Source organism: Pleurodeles waltl, chromosome 4_2, assembly GCF_031143425.1.
Source record: "Pleurodeles waltl isolate 20211129_DDA chromosome 4_2, aPleWal1.hap1.20221129, whole genome shotgun sequence".
Lineage (NCBI taxonomy): Eukaryota > Metazoa > Chordata > Amphibia > Caudata > Salamandridae > Pleurodeles > Pleurodeles waltl.
The window spans coordinates 144,128,846-144,144,224 of NC_090443.1; the positions used below are offsets into that span (position 1 = coordinate 144,128,846).

Consider the following 15,379-nt stretch of genomic DNA (forward strand, 5'->3'; position numbering starts at 1 on the left):
ACCTTTCCAGTTAGTAAGAGAGAGAAGATTCTCAGAATGCTGAGGCAATCCATTTATGAACCACTGAAACATAATTCTACACTCATAAAACTTATCTTAAACCATTACTAGTGTAGATGCATCAATCGCACCTAGACATCAACCCCTGCATCTCGAACATGAACAATGTATGACTCCCTTGGATTTTCTGTCATGCCAATGTCAATCTAATTTATACAGTTAAACTAATGTTTTTTTTAAATATGAACTGTTTGAATTTTCCGTCTTCAAAGTTGAGTACCTTTGTACATCTGACACTTATGTGAAGGCTGTTTTTAATTTCACCACAAACTTGGAAAAGTGGGATAAAGAATAGACATATTAGACAAAAATGTTTTGTGCATTAAAACCCTGAAAACCAAAGTTTTGTAGAAACATCTTTAAAAAATGATTTTTGCCCAACAATCCCAGTAAAAGTTTTCTTTAAGGGGCATTTTGCTCACCAACTAAGCTGTACAAAGCACAAAGGACTTGAAACTTCACATATTTGGGAAGTAATGAACATCACACAACCCTGGTGGTGGAATTTAAACTTAATATAGCACTTGTTGTAAGAAAGATAATGTATTACACGAGGCTCTACGGGTCACTGGTTGAAATGTGTTCTATTAAAGGTACTGTTGGAAATGGCCCTTTTTGCAGGGTTATCCCCAAACTTTTTGCCTTCTTCCTCCTATTTTTTCAGGTCTGTTTTTGCTGCTTTATTGTCTCTGCACACTTTACCACTGCTAATCAGTGCTAAAGTGCAACTGCTCCCTATAGAAATTGTACTGTTAATTAATGTATCCATGATTGGCATATTTTATTTACTGGTAAGACCCTAGTAAAGTGCACTAGAGGTGCCAAGGACCTGTATATCAAATGCTACTAGTGGGCCTGCAGCACTGGTTGTGCCACCCACATTAGTAGCCCTGTAACCTTGGCTCAGACCTGTCATTGCAGTGTCTGTGTGTGCAGTTTTAAACTGCCAATTCGACTTGGCAAGTGTACCCACTTGCCAGGCCTCAACCTTCCCTTTTACTACATGTAAGGCATCCCTAAGTTAGGCCCTAGGTAGCCCCATGGGCAGGGTGCAGTGTATATTTAAGGTAGGACATAAACTAGCGTGTTTTATATGTCCTAACAGTGAAATACTGCCAAATTCAGTTTTCACTGTGCAAGGGCTGCCTTTAAATGTCCTTAAAGCACAGATTCTCTTTGAGAGCAGATAAAAATGTGGAGTTTAGGGCCTCTGAGCTCACAATTTAAAAATACATCTTTTAGTGAAGATGGTTTTTAGATTGTTAGTTTGAAAATGCCACTTTTAGAAAGTAGGCATTTTCTTGCTTAATCCATTCTGTGACTCTGCCTGTTTATGGATTCCCCGTCACGGTCAGTTTGACAGTTGGGCTGTTCACACCTCTCCTATAGACAGTGACACAAAGGGGGCTGAGGTGTAGCCTGCATATCTTGATTAGCCATCTGTGCTGGAGGGGAGGAGTGGTCACTCACTCCTGAAAGGACTGTGTCTGCCCTCACACAATGCCGTCTTCGACCCCCTGGTGAGTGTCTGGGGCCTGGCCTGGACAAGGAAGGATCTTGCAAACACTTGAGACTTTGCTTTGAAGTTTGCAAACTTCAAAGGCAGAACTGGGTGTAAGAAGCAGACCCAAACCCCCAGACTTTAAGAATCTTTCTGGAATCAAGAGGAACCTCTTCCCAGGAGACGAGATGAAGAGCTGAAGGAGGAGTACTGTCCCTTTGCTGTTTTGCTTTGCTGGACTGGCCTGCAATTGCTGCTTCTGCCTAAAAAAGAGTGCAAAGGGTGAACTTTGCTGTGTGTCCTGCTTGAGAATATTCTCCAAGGGCTTGGAGTAGAGCTTGCCTCCTGTTGGAAGTCTCAGGGACACCAAAGACTTCAGTTTCCTCAACCTGCAGCACTGGGAACTGTGTGTTTTGTGCTGTTCAAGAGGAGAAACCACTGCGACGCCGCCAACGATGCCACTGGCCTGCACCGTGACCTGCTGACGCCACACGGAGTCGCATTGCCCTGCTTCTCACCAACGCCTTCATCAGACGACTTCACAGAGCCGCTGCTCGCACCGCGACTTGTGGGCCCGCACTCTGGCATTGCCTGCTCACACCGCAGCCTGGGCATCCCAGACGACTACGCTCCTGCTGACACACCGGCGCTGCTGCCTGCACCGTGGCCTGTGGACACCGCTCGTAAGGTACACGAAGGACTGTCCCATCCTGCACCGCAGCCCCGGTCCACCGACGCCAGCACCATCGACTCCTGTGTCGTCCCCCAGGAATCCTGCCTGCAACGTGGCCTGTGGACACCGCTCGTGAGGGTCACGACGCACCATCCTGTCCTGCTCCGCTGGCTGGGGTCTACCGACGACAGCGCTTCAGCAACGAGGACACCGCTGCCTGCACAGTGACCTGTGGACACTGCACGTCGCACCGCCCTGCTTCACACCGCAGCCCTGGTCTCACCGACGCCGCTGTACGCCATCACCGCTGCCTCCACCGTGACCTGTGGGCACCGCACGTCGCATCGTCCCACTTCGCACCGCAGCCCCGACGCCATCCACACCAGACTTCATCAGTCTGGAGTTCGATCTGCAACGCGTGTGACCTCAAGGGCCAGACGACTCCTGCACTGACTCCGGACCCGACACCGCAACGTCGGTGACGCTGCCCTCCGGAGCTCACCGCGAGGATCACGACGCCCTGCAAATCCAAGGTACTGTTTGCGGGTCTTCCCGACACCGTAGCTGGCTCGAAAGGCCGCGGCCGGCCTGAACTGTTGGTTTTGTTGATCACTACGCCGTGATAGCCCCAGGTGGAGCTATTGACTTCAAGGATGTAGCTTTGAGTAAATCTTGCATAATTCATATTTTTCTTACTGTATGTTGGATTCTTATCGTATTTGGTCTTGTTTTATATAGATAAATATTGGCTATTTTTCTAAAACTGGTGTGGTGTCCTTTTGCAGTGTTTTCACTTGTTAGTGTGTGTTATGTGCAAATGCTTTACACATTGCTTCTGAGATAAGCTGGACTGCTCGTGCCAAAATACCAAGGGGGAGAGCAGGGGTTATCTGAGCGGGTATCTCCCTTATCCCAACTAGAGTGAGGGTCCCTACTTGGACAGGGTGCAAACCGACTGCCAACTAGAGACCCCATTTCTAACACTGGTGGCAGCAGTGGGATAGGACTTGCATGTGCACTTGACCTACAGTGATTGGTGTACACTACTACCATATCGCAGACCATTACGTGCCACATACATTTTTTTGTTTTTGATTTTATTTCTCTTTGACCTATTTTGGATCTTCAGTTCAAGTGAACCCCAACGACATCATGTCTTGATCAAGAGCATCTTCAGTGGTAACCCAGGATTTGTTTTTTGGGGAGGATAGGTTGGAAACCTATTCCATGAAGGAACGGAAGGCAGTTTGTAAAAACCTCAAAGTTCAGATCAGAGGCCTCACCAAAAAGGAGGAGCTACAGAAGGTGCTGAGCGCCTGGGTAGCAGCCAGAACTACCAGTGGGCAGTCTAAGGATCCAAATGGAGAGTCTACTGACACAAATTCTAGGGAAGATGTACTGAGGGTGCAGGTGCTGCCGGGGGGGAGTTACCCCCTGTGCCAAGCAGCAGTGGTGGATCAAAAGGACTGACTCCAGAGGAGATGGAGGACAGGAGAGAAGCCAGGAGGCACCAGACTGAGTTGGAGAGATTAAAAATGGAGGCTCAGAGGGAGCAGCGAGCCATGGAGGAATGAAAGATGCTTTTGGACCATGAGCTTAAAGTAAAAGAGCTGGACGTGAGAAGCAGGTCCAGCCAGGATGGTGGCAGCAATTCCTCAGTGCAATCAGACAGAATTGAGCACATTCCTAAAAACGTAGGGAGAGAGTACAAAAAGGGAGATGGTTTCAGGGATATGAGGCATCCATCCACATGAATGGGGTCCATGAGAAGAATTGGGGAGCAGGATTGTGGAACCACATCACAGAGCAGGGGAGGGACACTTTGCTAGCTTTGGGTAAGGGGTACAACTTCACCTACGCTGACATGAAGGAGGCCCTTCTCACTCTGTATGGTCTCACTCCTGACTAGTACAGGATCAGTTTAGGAAGAGTTAGAAAAATGAGTCCCAGACCTGGTAAGAGTGTGTAGATTCGTTTTGAAGAGTACTGGATGGTTGGGTGAAGGGCAGTAATGTGACAGATTTTCAGGGGTTGTACAACTTAATTGCGTGGGAGCACTTGTCTAGTCTGTGTTTTGCAGAGCTGCGCCAGCACTTGACTGATAGTAAGCTGACTGACCCCAGGAAGCTTGCCATGGAGGCGGACCGCTGGGTGAGTACCAGGGTCCACAAGAAGGTTTATGGGGGAGACGCCGCCTAAGGTGGGCAGGGTTCCCAGAAGAAGGAGAGGGAAGTCAAGGGAGACGCAGACAGGTCCCAGGATAAGGAGGGAGAAAAAGAGTCCCAGGCCCCTTCTGACAGGAAGGAGGGAGGTTCTGGTTGGCGGTGGCCCAGGGCACCCCATTTTCAACCCCGGTGCTTTGAGTGTTCCCAGTCAGGACACATGAAAGGGGACTCTGTCTGTCCTAAAACAACCCACATTGGTGGCCCCTCTACCGAGGTAGCTAATGTTTCCTTAGGGGGAGGTAGCCCCCAGGGGCAGGTCATAGACCATGCCATGATATTCCTTAGTTGGGAGGTTGACTCAGAGGGTGAGTTGGTGATCCCTGAGGGTGGGAGTCGTCACTTCCACCAGGTAACAGTGAATGGGGTCCCAGTCACTGCTCTGAGGGACAGTGGGGCTAACCATACAATGATGGTGGAAAGGCTTGTCTCCCCAGAACAGTACACCAGCCAGGTGTGTAGGGTGACACCAGCCCATGGGCAGGACTTCTTCTGTCCTATGGCCCTGGTATCCCTAGAGTACCAGGTACATATGGAATTATATCAATAAGGATAAAAACTGAGATAAGATCAAATGAAGAACAGGTGGAATGCTGGGGTGCTCAAGGAGACTGCAAAAAAGAAGTATCTGTATATCCAATATACATATCATTGGTATCCTCATCTGGAGAACTGTATTTAGTCCAGGAAACCATGTTCCCTAATGATAAATATGGACTACTGCTTGTCCAGTTACTGGTGACCTTAGAATTAATTGCTTGAGCGCCAAATCCAATATTCAAAAGGTCAGTAGTTCAAAGAAATCAATACTAGATGAACAGAGGTGAGAGAATAATACAGACATTCAGATTCCTAAGTGCAATGAACGTGATCTTAGAAGCAAACATTTTAGAACAGTCACACATCATCTAAGGTCAAAATATGAAATGAAGGGGGCTCATGAATAAAGTAGAAAAATATTGACTAAAAAATAATTCAACTATTTATGCTTAAGTAATATTAATACAGCAACACCCTCATATTAACCTGTCCAATCGTAAATATAAAAGAATATAACCTAAAACAGTAACCCTAATTTCTCCTTTTCTGATAAAAATTAACTTGGCAAACACAAAGCTAATAACGACAATGAAAAAATACAAGAATTCAGTAATCCGCTACAGGGAGAAAATAACTAAGAAATAACCCAACGTGATCAGATTCCTGAAAAAGGAAGAAATTGATATTAATTATAAAGATAGGAAATGAGAAATGAAATTAGTATAGAAACCAAGAGTACTACATTTCTTTTTCCATCTCAACCACAGCTAGAGCAGCAAGCTATTGGACTGGAGGAGATGCTGCCAGGGTGCATCCCAGATCAAAAAGGCAAGTTGAAAAATCGGAACAGTCAGGAGTACCCAGATTTCAGGGAGGGAATGGCAACAAAAAAGTATTTATGTATGTTAAAAAACACACTGTGCAGCTGCGCAAGATCAGTGGACGAGGAGGGTGTACAAAGTGAGAAAAAGAGGAAATAATGAAAAGCAATGGTTGGGATAAGTATCTCTCCTGTGCCCCGGAAAAAAAAAAAAAAAGGAGGCAGATAAAGTACTGTACTGTAACATACTTAAGAATTTGTATAGAGCCCACTACCCTTCTAAGGGGTTTAGAACGGCTTATACATGGAGGGCTCAAGCTACACATGTGTGTGTATGGTTGGAAGTCTGTTATCCGTGCTTTCATTGTATATAGAAAATGTTCCCTTGTTATGCATGATGACTACTGAGGTGCAGTTATCGTGTTATTGGACATAGTACTTAGCAGTATAATGGGAGAGGAAGTTTGAGAGACAGATGCACGATTTTAAAGTTTGTGTTATGCTGGCATTTCTGATTAACTCTATAGGTTCCTCTATTGTGTTGGTTGTTTATATTTTATGTTCTTGATCCAATTTCCTATCCTGCCTGTGGCAGTAGGCCATCAACTCTGTGATCGTATGGATCTAAAAAGGTAACAGGTGTAGCTAAAGGCTAAGGTGGCCTCCCCTGGTAGACTGCATTAGAGTTCTCATGATAAAATTGCCATTTTGAAATGTCATTTGAGGAGATTTGTATGAAGAAGACGCACTGAGTTAGAGTTATCCTTTTGTCAGTGGTCAGACTATGCAACTATCTGGAACCTGCAGTGTGGACTATGTTAGAGTCTTGTGGAGAGATCTCTTTGGTCTTGGCATGCAGTCTAGTTAGTGTTGAGTGGCAACATAAGAGGGGTAGTACAGGCTTAATCTCTGTTATCCAGTTGCCAACAAGCTGCCATAAGCCATTTAATACATTATATACCTGTCCTGTTGACGATGGGGGATCAGGTAATGAATTGTTAAATAACATGATTATATTTTATTTGTAAACAATAATGGTTAGAGGTAGGTGGGATGGTATGTCTGTGAAGTGTGGGGGTTCAGTGGCTAGAGTCATATATGTCATTAAGCAGGCTGCAGTCCTACAGGTGCATTGTGGCAGTGGTTACTTCTAGTATTGATTGGAGAGGCATGTCTTGTGATTGGGGAGGCATAGTAATTATATTCCACTGATATAGCAAGGCTACTCCAAAGTCATGTGAGATGAAGCTCCACAGTTTCTACTGGGTGCATGTATCAATCTTCTTGGCATGGTGTGCTGCTTGAGACTGCTGCACAGCTTTCGACTGTGCTTATACTTTTATAAGGGTTGTCGTATTGTGCTCTATCCAGGGTCAGTGGCTGATGTAATTATCTCATAATCAATCATGTTTTCAGCTCACCTCTCAACTTTAAATGATCTTGGATGATTCAAGTTTTTGACTTCTAGCGAAAAAGGAGGGCTTTCTATGGTTTCTTAATGTAAGGAAGTATAAGGATCCATAGTGCTATAATGGAGCGCAGTGTCCTATATTTTGTATTGTTTAAAATTAATTTGTGGGTATAGTGATCCTTTTCTTTGAGAGGCTCAGTGAATGATGCAAAACATTTATCATCCAGCTTCAGGGAGACTGGAACCTTATGGGGCATATTGGACTTGTTGAATTTTAAACCTGATCAAACAAGCGTTGCCAAAGAATAGACTGTTGGCATAGTCAACACTGAAATCACAAGACTGAGGATAGCTGCAGTTTTTGTTGGCATCCATGATATGGGAAGATGAGTCACAATATTGACATCATGTAGAAGGTGATCCTTGTGACATTAGTCATGGGTATCAGGGATAGATCTGAGTATATGGTTATTTTTCAGTTTTTCACTTCTATTGATGCAGCTGGCAATGCATCAATTTACTTAGGCAATATACCTATAGACTAGTGTTTGTGCTGTTGTCCATATGTCATTATCTCTGTCTTCTGAATAAGAAAAAGATGCCCCTCAGAACAAAGGGGACTGGGTCTTGTTAAAAGCAAGAAAAAAAACTCCCCCCAGAACAACTGGGACTCAATCAGTCCAATATAAAGATAAAATCAAATTAAATCAGATTACAGCCCCAGCTGGGCAAAAAACTAAGGAAGATTTCATATATACAAAAATACACAACCTATTATTTGTTCAAAATATATATCTGTGACAATACACACATATATATATATAAAATGTACGGAAGATTAAAAAAGAACACCTTAAAGTTTATAGTTTGGTACCTCTTTCTCATTTTGTCATCATTAAAAAGTTAAATGGGTTAAAATACTTTATTTCCTATACACAATATGAGTTAATAATGTGTTTGAAATAAGGAATGCTACATTAAATTACTTTTTGAGGCCTGCTATGCGGTGCTGTTAGGAGACCTCACATTTTATGCTCTATGCCATCTAAGGCCTGCTACACTCTGCCATTGTAAGCCTCATCATTTTATTCCCCCCCTTTCTGAGGTCTGCTAAACTCTGCATGTGGAACATCTATTGCTTGTTTCCCTTCAGAGACACATTATACCCTATATTTTCAGGGTCTAATGTGGCACTGTCTTTTGATTCACGCTACCCACATTTCTGGCAGCTGGAAGGTAATATGAATACAGTCTGGTAAGAAAACGTGACTATCAAGCACAAAGTATTTTTTTCTGAAATCGCTTACGTTTCCTTTCCCTACAGTATATTTCTTAAGGCACAGCAGGTGTTCCATATGAAGAAGTCAACCTCACCTGCAGTACTGTGGCTTTTGGCACCACCAGCAACATGTCTGTGCTGGCCTCGTCATCTTCTAGTGTGACCAGATCATCCAAGGGCCTTAGGTCACCAAAGGTGAAGGGTGTGCTCTGGCCGCAGACTATCCCATGGCAGTCTACATAGCGGAACTGATACTGCTGCTCACCGGCCTTTGGAAGATAGTATGCTGCGAAAAAACACATTTTGTTTCACTTTTTGTGATAGGTGCCTAGGCACAGCTGTAGTTCATATTTGGTACAAAAAGCTTAAGGTCGACATTGGGCAGGCATTTCAATGGTTGTGGCATCTATTATACATGTTCGGGGGTTGCTAGTTTAGCAGTAATAGTACAGGATAGTGACCATCATTACAATCACTTTTTGTTCACGCAGAAGAGTTAAGGAGGGAGGAGGAAAGTGAGAAAAGCAGAAGCCAATCATTTAGTTATGGAATAAATCAAAATAATTTTAAAACTACATTACACAAAATCAATTCTGCAAGAAAATACCCAACAGCACGATTAAAATACAGCGATTCCTATGATAAGGGTATACATATATGGTAAATGACCACAGACTCAGAGCAACACTTATGATGCCCAACACTCAACCAGTATATTTACAGAAGTCAGGCAGATAAACAAAACAGCTGTCCGGTGTATGTGGAGACAGTATACTGCGCAGTGCAAGGTATGACTATAATAAGACAACCAGATGACAAAAGATTGAAAAGTTACACCTGTAGTTCTATTTCTCATTCATGGGGATATTTATTTAAGTCATGAGGAATGAATTGTACCCAAAGGTTCTGGAGCACTATTTTAAGAGGCTATATGTAAATAATATCTTATAAAAAATATAATAACTTTAAAGCTTATCTAATTCTACACTGGCTGAATTGATTTTTCTTTTTTTATTTAAAGCAAAGACAGAGTAACTCTAAATATGTCCCTAGTAGAAATTAAGTGACAGATTGAATCTTTCACAAACTTTTTATAATGAATAAGAAATCAAACAGAAGGAAATACAGCTAAAAGGTAGAAGACTTAAATGCTGAAAGTAGTCAGGGCTCAAATAAGGGAGCCAGCCACACAAGTAACCGATCAAGCATGTCAGTAGCAGCCATTTCAATTCATTTTTAGGGGGCCTCAGAATTGATAAAGTATGAAAATATGAATCTCACTGTTACCACCCAAGAGGTGGTGACTTTAATAAAGATACCCATAGAAGAGAATTAGGATTACAGTTGAGTAACTCTTCCTTCGCTTTGATGGAACGACTGCATAGAGAAGAAGGCCCATCCCCTTCAGAAAGCGGTTGAAAACATTGAGATGAATACTCAGAAGTCTTCATTAAAGAGATTCCATAAGAAGGCTTCACCCACTTACGTCAATCAAGTCAAATTAATCTTTATTCAGCCAAATGTTTTGACCATGAAAGCACATTTAAAATTGCAAGACATAATACAAATTTAAAACAACAGAACATTCAGTTAAAACATGTACAATTTATCCAGAAAACTCCATCAAAGACATTACCTTAAATGACCTAATGTGCACAGAGTTTTTACATTTTAATAGCAACAATACTAAACATAAGGACAGCATTACGAGTTTCAATATTAGAGACTATAAATAATGAAAATCTGTGTTTGTGGGAGGTGAAAGGTTTTCAAAGGAGAACTGGTCGCAAGAACCACAACCGTAAAGATTAATTTCAAGTGCAAACAGTGTAAAGTGCAAAGTGGATTGGGGGTATTTATAATGCAGGGACAACATGGAAGCGAAGAGTGCCAAGAGACTGCAGTGGGAAAAGCCACTAAAAAGTGTACAGTGTTAATTCTAAATTGTGTACGATAAAATCTATGTTGGGGGTTATCCTAACAAAATATGATTCCAGGCTTGCTGTTGGAGAGATTTGCATGTATGTAATTACTGAAGACTTGTCCAGGACACCTGAAATCTTTTCTCTTCTCTGTAAGACATAAAAGCTACTTTGGGCTGCGACTGCGACTTTTTATCAATAGTTTCAGGGCTAATAACAAAATGTTCACACCCTATAATAGAGAAAGTGTTTTTGATACACAGCAAACTAATACAACTAATACAATAAGCTAACACCTGCCTAGAAAAATGGGTATTTGGCCATATTTTTAGCCATAGCAAAAGAGGTGAAAGATTAATTTGATCCTCTATGCCTCAGACCCTCTATGAAGCTTGCAGTGGCTCTAGGCAGGGCCTGAAGCTTACATAAAAACTGTTTTCAGCTGCCTGAAGTTTCCCAGTTGCAGCACAGCCCCAGACACCTGCTCTGTAGGTTCCCACTGCAAGACATTTACTTTTATAAAGATGGACCAGGTCCCTCACTGGTTTTTGCCCCAGCCTCTTTGCAAACCTAAAGACGGCATTCGCAACTACCTCCATTTTTTGTGCCCTATTGACCAAGAGCCTGTCCAAATGTTCACTTTCGTCTAGAAAGATGCCTAAATAATTAAAGGTATTAACTTTTGCAATGGGACTCACCTCAAGAAAAACGCTTTGGATTTAATATTTCTAGGCCTGCAGGACATTTTGAATGATTTTTGTTGATTTACTTTTAGACTCAGGTCAGAGATAAAAGCACTGAAGCCAATTAACAGTTTTTGGAACTCTTCACCAGGGCGTGCTAAAAGAATTGCATCATCTGTGTATAACAGCACAGGGATTCCTCTGGAGCCGATCCTAGGGACATCGTCGCTACAAGTCTTTAGAGCTGCTTCAAGTGAATTAATATAAACAAGGAAGAGCAAGGGGGCTAATATGCAGCCTTGCCTAACTCCCCCTGTTACCCTTATTGGCGCAGTACAGCCAACAGATCTTGAAAAGCGAACCCTTGTTGAAGAATCCCGATGTAAACTTCTGAATAAACTAAATAAGAGGGGCTCAATGCCAGCCTGTTTCATCAGATCCCAAGGCATTACCCTGTCCACCAAATCGAAAGCACAGGAGGTCCATGAAACTCATGTGCAAAACCTCTATTCTGGTGAGGACATATTTATCTTTTATAAGTATTAAGTTTAAGGGCTGCTCTGCTGTGCCAAAACCTGGACAAAACCCATATTGTAAAGGGATTAAAAAAGGAATAGGCCTCTGCCCTGAATCCTAATCTTCCGAAGATAACACAGCCGAAAATCTTTGCCATGGAATCAAGCAAAAGGGATTGGTCGGTAACAACTAGGGGGGTTCTTATCAACCTTTTTGAAGATATAAACGATTACAGATTCCATCCATGAGGTGATCAAGTCGCTCCTCACGGCTGACTCAGACAATTAGTAACTAGAAGGGCTCAAAAAGATATATTTGATTTAAACAAATCACTCGGGACCCCATCTAGGACTGGAGCCTTTCCATTCTTAGCACTTATGATTGCTTCTGTGACTGATGATCAGTTGATAAGCTCTGCTATCCATGCTCCCTCCACAGGCGCTAAGTCAGGTCTATTTACAGTAGCACTCCTTTCCACCTGATTGTCCAGATTAACCATAGATTTAAAATGGGTCACCCATTCATGAGCAGGGATGTGACAGAACGCCTCTGATAACTGATTATCTGAGAAGAAAGTACAATTGACTACTTCCCAGAATAGGCTAATATCTTTTAACATAGCTGCTTTTGTGAGATCTTCCTAAGCTCTTCTCTTCTATCTTACTTCCTCTGTTGGAGGGCTAGTTTGTAACCTAACCTGGCAATTTTGATGTTGTTAATTATATGTGGTGTGGTGTTTGAGGGTACTTTTAAGGTTATTAAGGCTAATGTGCGCTCATGGTTAAACATGAGTGTCTCAGCCTCTCATTATAAGAATTATTTGAAGTAAGCCCACTGGATGTAGCACCTATGATTAGCTCAAAATAACCCAGGATTTTAGTAGGATCGACTTCAAATGGAAGAGAGCTCTGCAGATCTTCTCGATGGGTTTTTTATCAGCGTAGTTAAAAACTTGTTTGGATCAATTGCATCCCACTGGAGGCGCATCCCTTTGTTTGCTCTGTAACTAATGGGGCAGGAAGACTTAGTGGTGATGAATGGAGGCATGTTTGTTGAAATTTCAGACATAAAGGATTATGGTCACTAAAGGGAAGTGACAAAATCTCATAGTTTCCTAAAAGCTTGGCCAGATCACGTGTTACCAAAACAAAATCGATAATGTTGACTTTAACTTTGTCAGTGCATGTAGGCAGATTATCCTTTGTACACCCCTGATCATCAGAAGAAAAGTTAAATTAAAAGACAGAATCAATTTATTCAGAGCATTACCATATTGCAGATGCGTAAAACGTGTAAATTGGTCTCCAGGTTAAAATTTTGGAGGCTAGTAAAGCCACATACCTGTCCCCCTGAAAAAGGCATTTGGAGACATTAAAGCTGCCCGCCCATGTGATTGATGTAACCCTACTTAGCTATCGGCACAGCTGTCAGAGCCAAGTCAACAATAATTAGAAAAGAGATGCAAAGACTTTTATATTGCTGCTTTGCAAATCTCCACAACTGAGACATGTTAGAGAATAGGGTCTAGTAGCTACTTCTTTGCTTGAGGAATGAGACCTTGGAGTTCTCAAAACAGTTTTGTTTTTTAGCGTTTAGATAACATAAACCTGCACATTAGACTATTCACCTGAAACTGGATTATTTGGAAGTGGCAGAACCCTACAAAATGGTCCACAACTGCTGAAAAGCTGTTTAGATTTTGAGGTATTCAGTTTCATCCAGTTGAAAATGTAAGACCTTTGTCAAACCCAGAGTGTGCAAACGTTTTTGGCTGATGAGATGAAGGATTTAGGAAAAATAGGTAGAGACATGGAGTGAATAACGTAGAAGTCTTGAGAAAAACTTAGGTATAAAAAACAGATGGCTTTGTCCTCATGATTGCCCTATGCTAAAGGAAAAACCTGTCAGGGCGTCTGAATCTTGCCAATCTATGTGTTTAAATTGCACCCAAAGCAGAGTATTTTCCATTTAAAAGTACAAGAGGCTTTGGTGGATGCCTTCTTCTGATCTCTGAGACTGTCTGTATAATGGGGAAGATTTAAATGCTCAAATTGATTGAGTTTAATAGCCAGGCTGCCAAAATCAAGGCAGGGGTGCACGATCCGACTATGATGTCTTGATAGAAGTTACAATCTGCAAAAGTCTCTTGTGTAATTGTTTAAATATGTAGAGGCGATCAGTGTGCTACCATCATTGTGGTCCCTACAATCATCATGATTTTGGCTTTATAGTAGGGCAGCTCAATGAGAACTCCTGGGATCATCAAGCAACAAGCAGACTTGATAGAAAGGCTTACAGAAAATGTGCTTTACAGCTGAGAAAACGGCCTTCCTTGCCTTCCTTTGCTGTTAGGATCTGGATGAAAAGACACTGCAGTTTTTGTTTCCAGCAGATCTCTCTGTAGAAAAACGAATTTCTGAGAATACTGTGTAAACCTTTTATTTCCTATTACCTATTCATGTTTACCCAAAAAATCCTTGCTGAGAGAATCTGGTTTCAGACTGAGCTTCCAAGGACTGAGTGTTCTTGATGTGGTGACGCTGTTGATTCAGATGGTAACACATCATGGTTGCGTTTTGTTTTAATCATCACAGAATTTGTGAATAATTTCACTGGCACATGGACTGCATAAAGTTTCAGAAGGTTATTTGGTACAGTGATTCCTTCTCAGCAAAGGTGCACTTTTGAGCTTCCAAGTCGGTTAGAGTAGCATCTGACACTACAGTGTGAACGGTAAAGTCCTGATGAAAAGAAACCCCATTGACCAACGTTTTTGGTTGACATCGCCATAGAAATGATTAATGAGCTTCTGGCATTAGAGTGAGTTTGTCTACCCATTTGCCAGAAGATTTGGTCCGATGATCCAATAGCCACCGTCTACATGGACACATGTTGAGACATTCATGCAAAACTAGTAGGATGCACTAAACCATGAAGCCTAGAAGGTATCAAATTTGGTAAACTGTTGGGTAAAGTAGTTTGAGAAGATTTTGACATGTGATTAGAATAGAAACATGTTTCTCCTCCAAACAAAACATTCTTGCTCCTTGAGATGAGACCTGAATTGGGGTTGATATTGCATTGTTATGACTGACCGCAGGAAGAGAATAGACATTTTTTTCTGGAAATATTGTATAACCTTTTGGCACAGCAAGGTTGTTATTGAACAGTAGTCTAGGTATGGAAAAATTAAGAATTTCATTTACTGCAACTAACCACTGACACATACATGCACATTTCTTGAATTCTTTCTGGGTGGATTTTTAAGCAGAAAGTGAAACCCTGTATTAGCAGTTTATTTGCCGAGGTTTAGATGGAATTGAGCCAGCTCTCTTGATGGACATGAAGACTTTAAACTTGAAAAATATACATTTGTCTCTTGTTATTTCTTCAATTCTGCTAGAAATGTCATGAAGTTTCCAAAGTGGACAGGTTGACAGAAAGATGAAGTCAATGGTTTTCTCCAGTTTAGGCATTCACTCTACCACTGAGAGATGATGTGTGCCTATTCCTTTAACAGGTTTTCTGTGCTTGTACACTGGCATCTGTTAAGGTTAGTGTTGTTGCTGGCACTGAGGGGTGTGAATGCTGTTGGTGGCATCTGCAATCCTGAGACCTTCAATGTTACCCATGATCCTATCCTACCTATGATTTTATTTTTCTTTAGAAGGCCTACAGCCTTCGGATTTCCTGCTTCATTCTTCATCTCACTTATTTTGTCATGTGCATGAGGGTCGAATAAGGTTGTTCTT

At 42.1% G+C, this 15,379-nt stretch overlaps 1 protein-coding gene across 2 annotated transcripts in view; it reads right to left on the bottom strand.

Moving 5' to 3' along the window:
• The window catches only part of CALCOCO1 (calcium binding and coiled-coil domain 1), a 171,683-nt gene that overhangs the window by 102,716 nt on the left and 53,588 nt on the right, over positions 1-15,379 (bottom strand). For both annotated transcript variants that reach the window (XM_069230985.1, XM_069230986.1), the window contains exon 4: positions 8,602-8,792. In XM_069230985.1, coding sequence (XP_069087086.1) covers positions 8,602-8,792 — 191 coding nt within the window. The remainder of the gene's footprint in view (positions 1-8,601; positions 8,793-15,379) is intronic.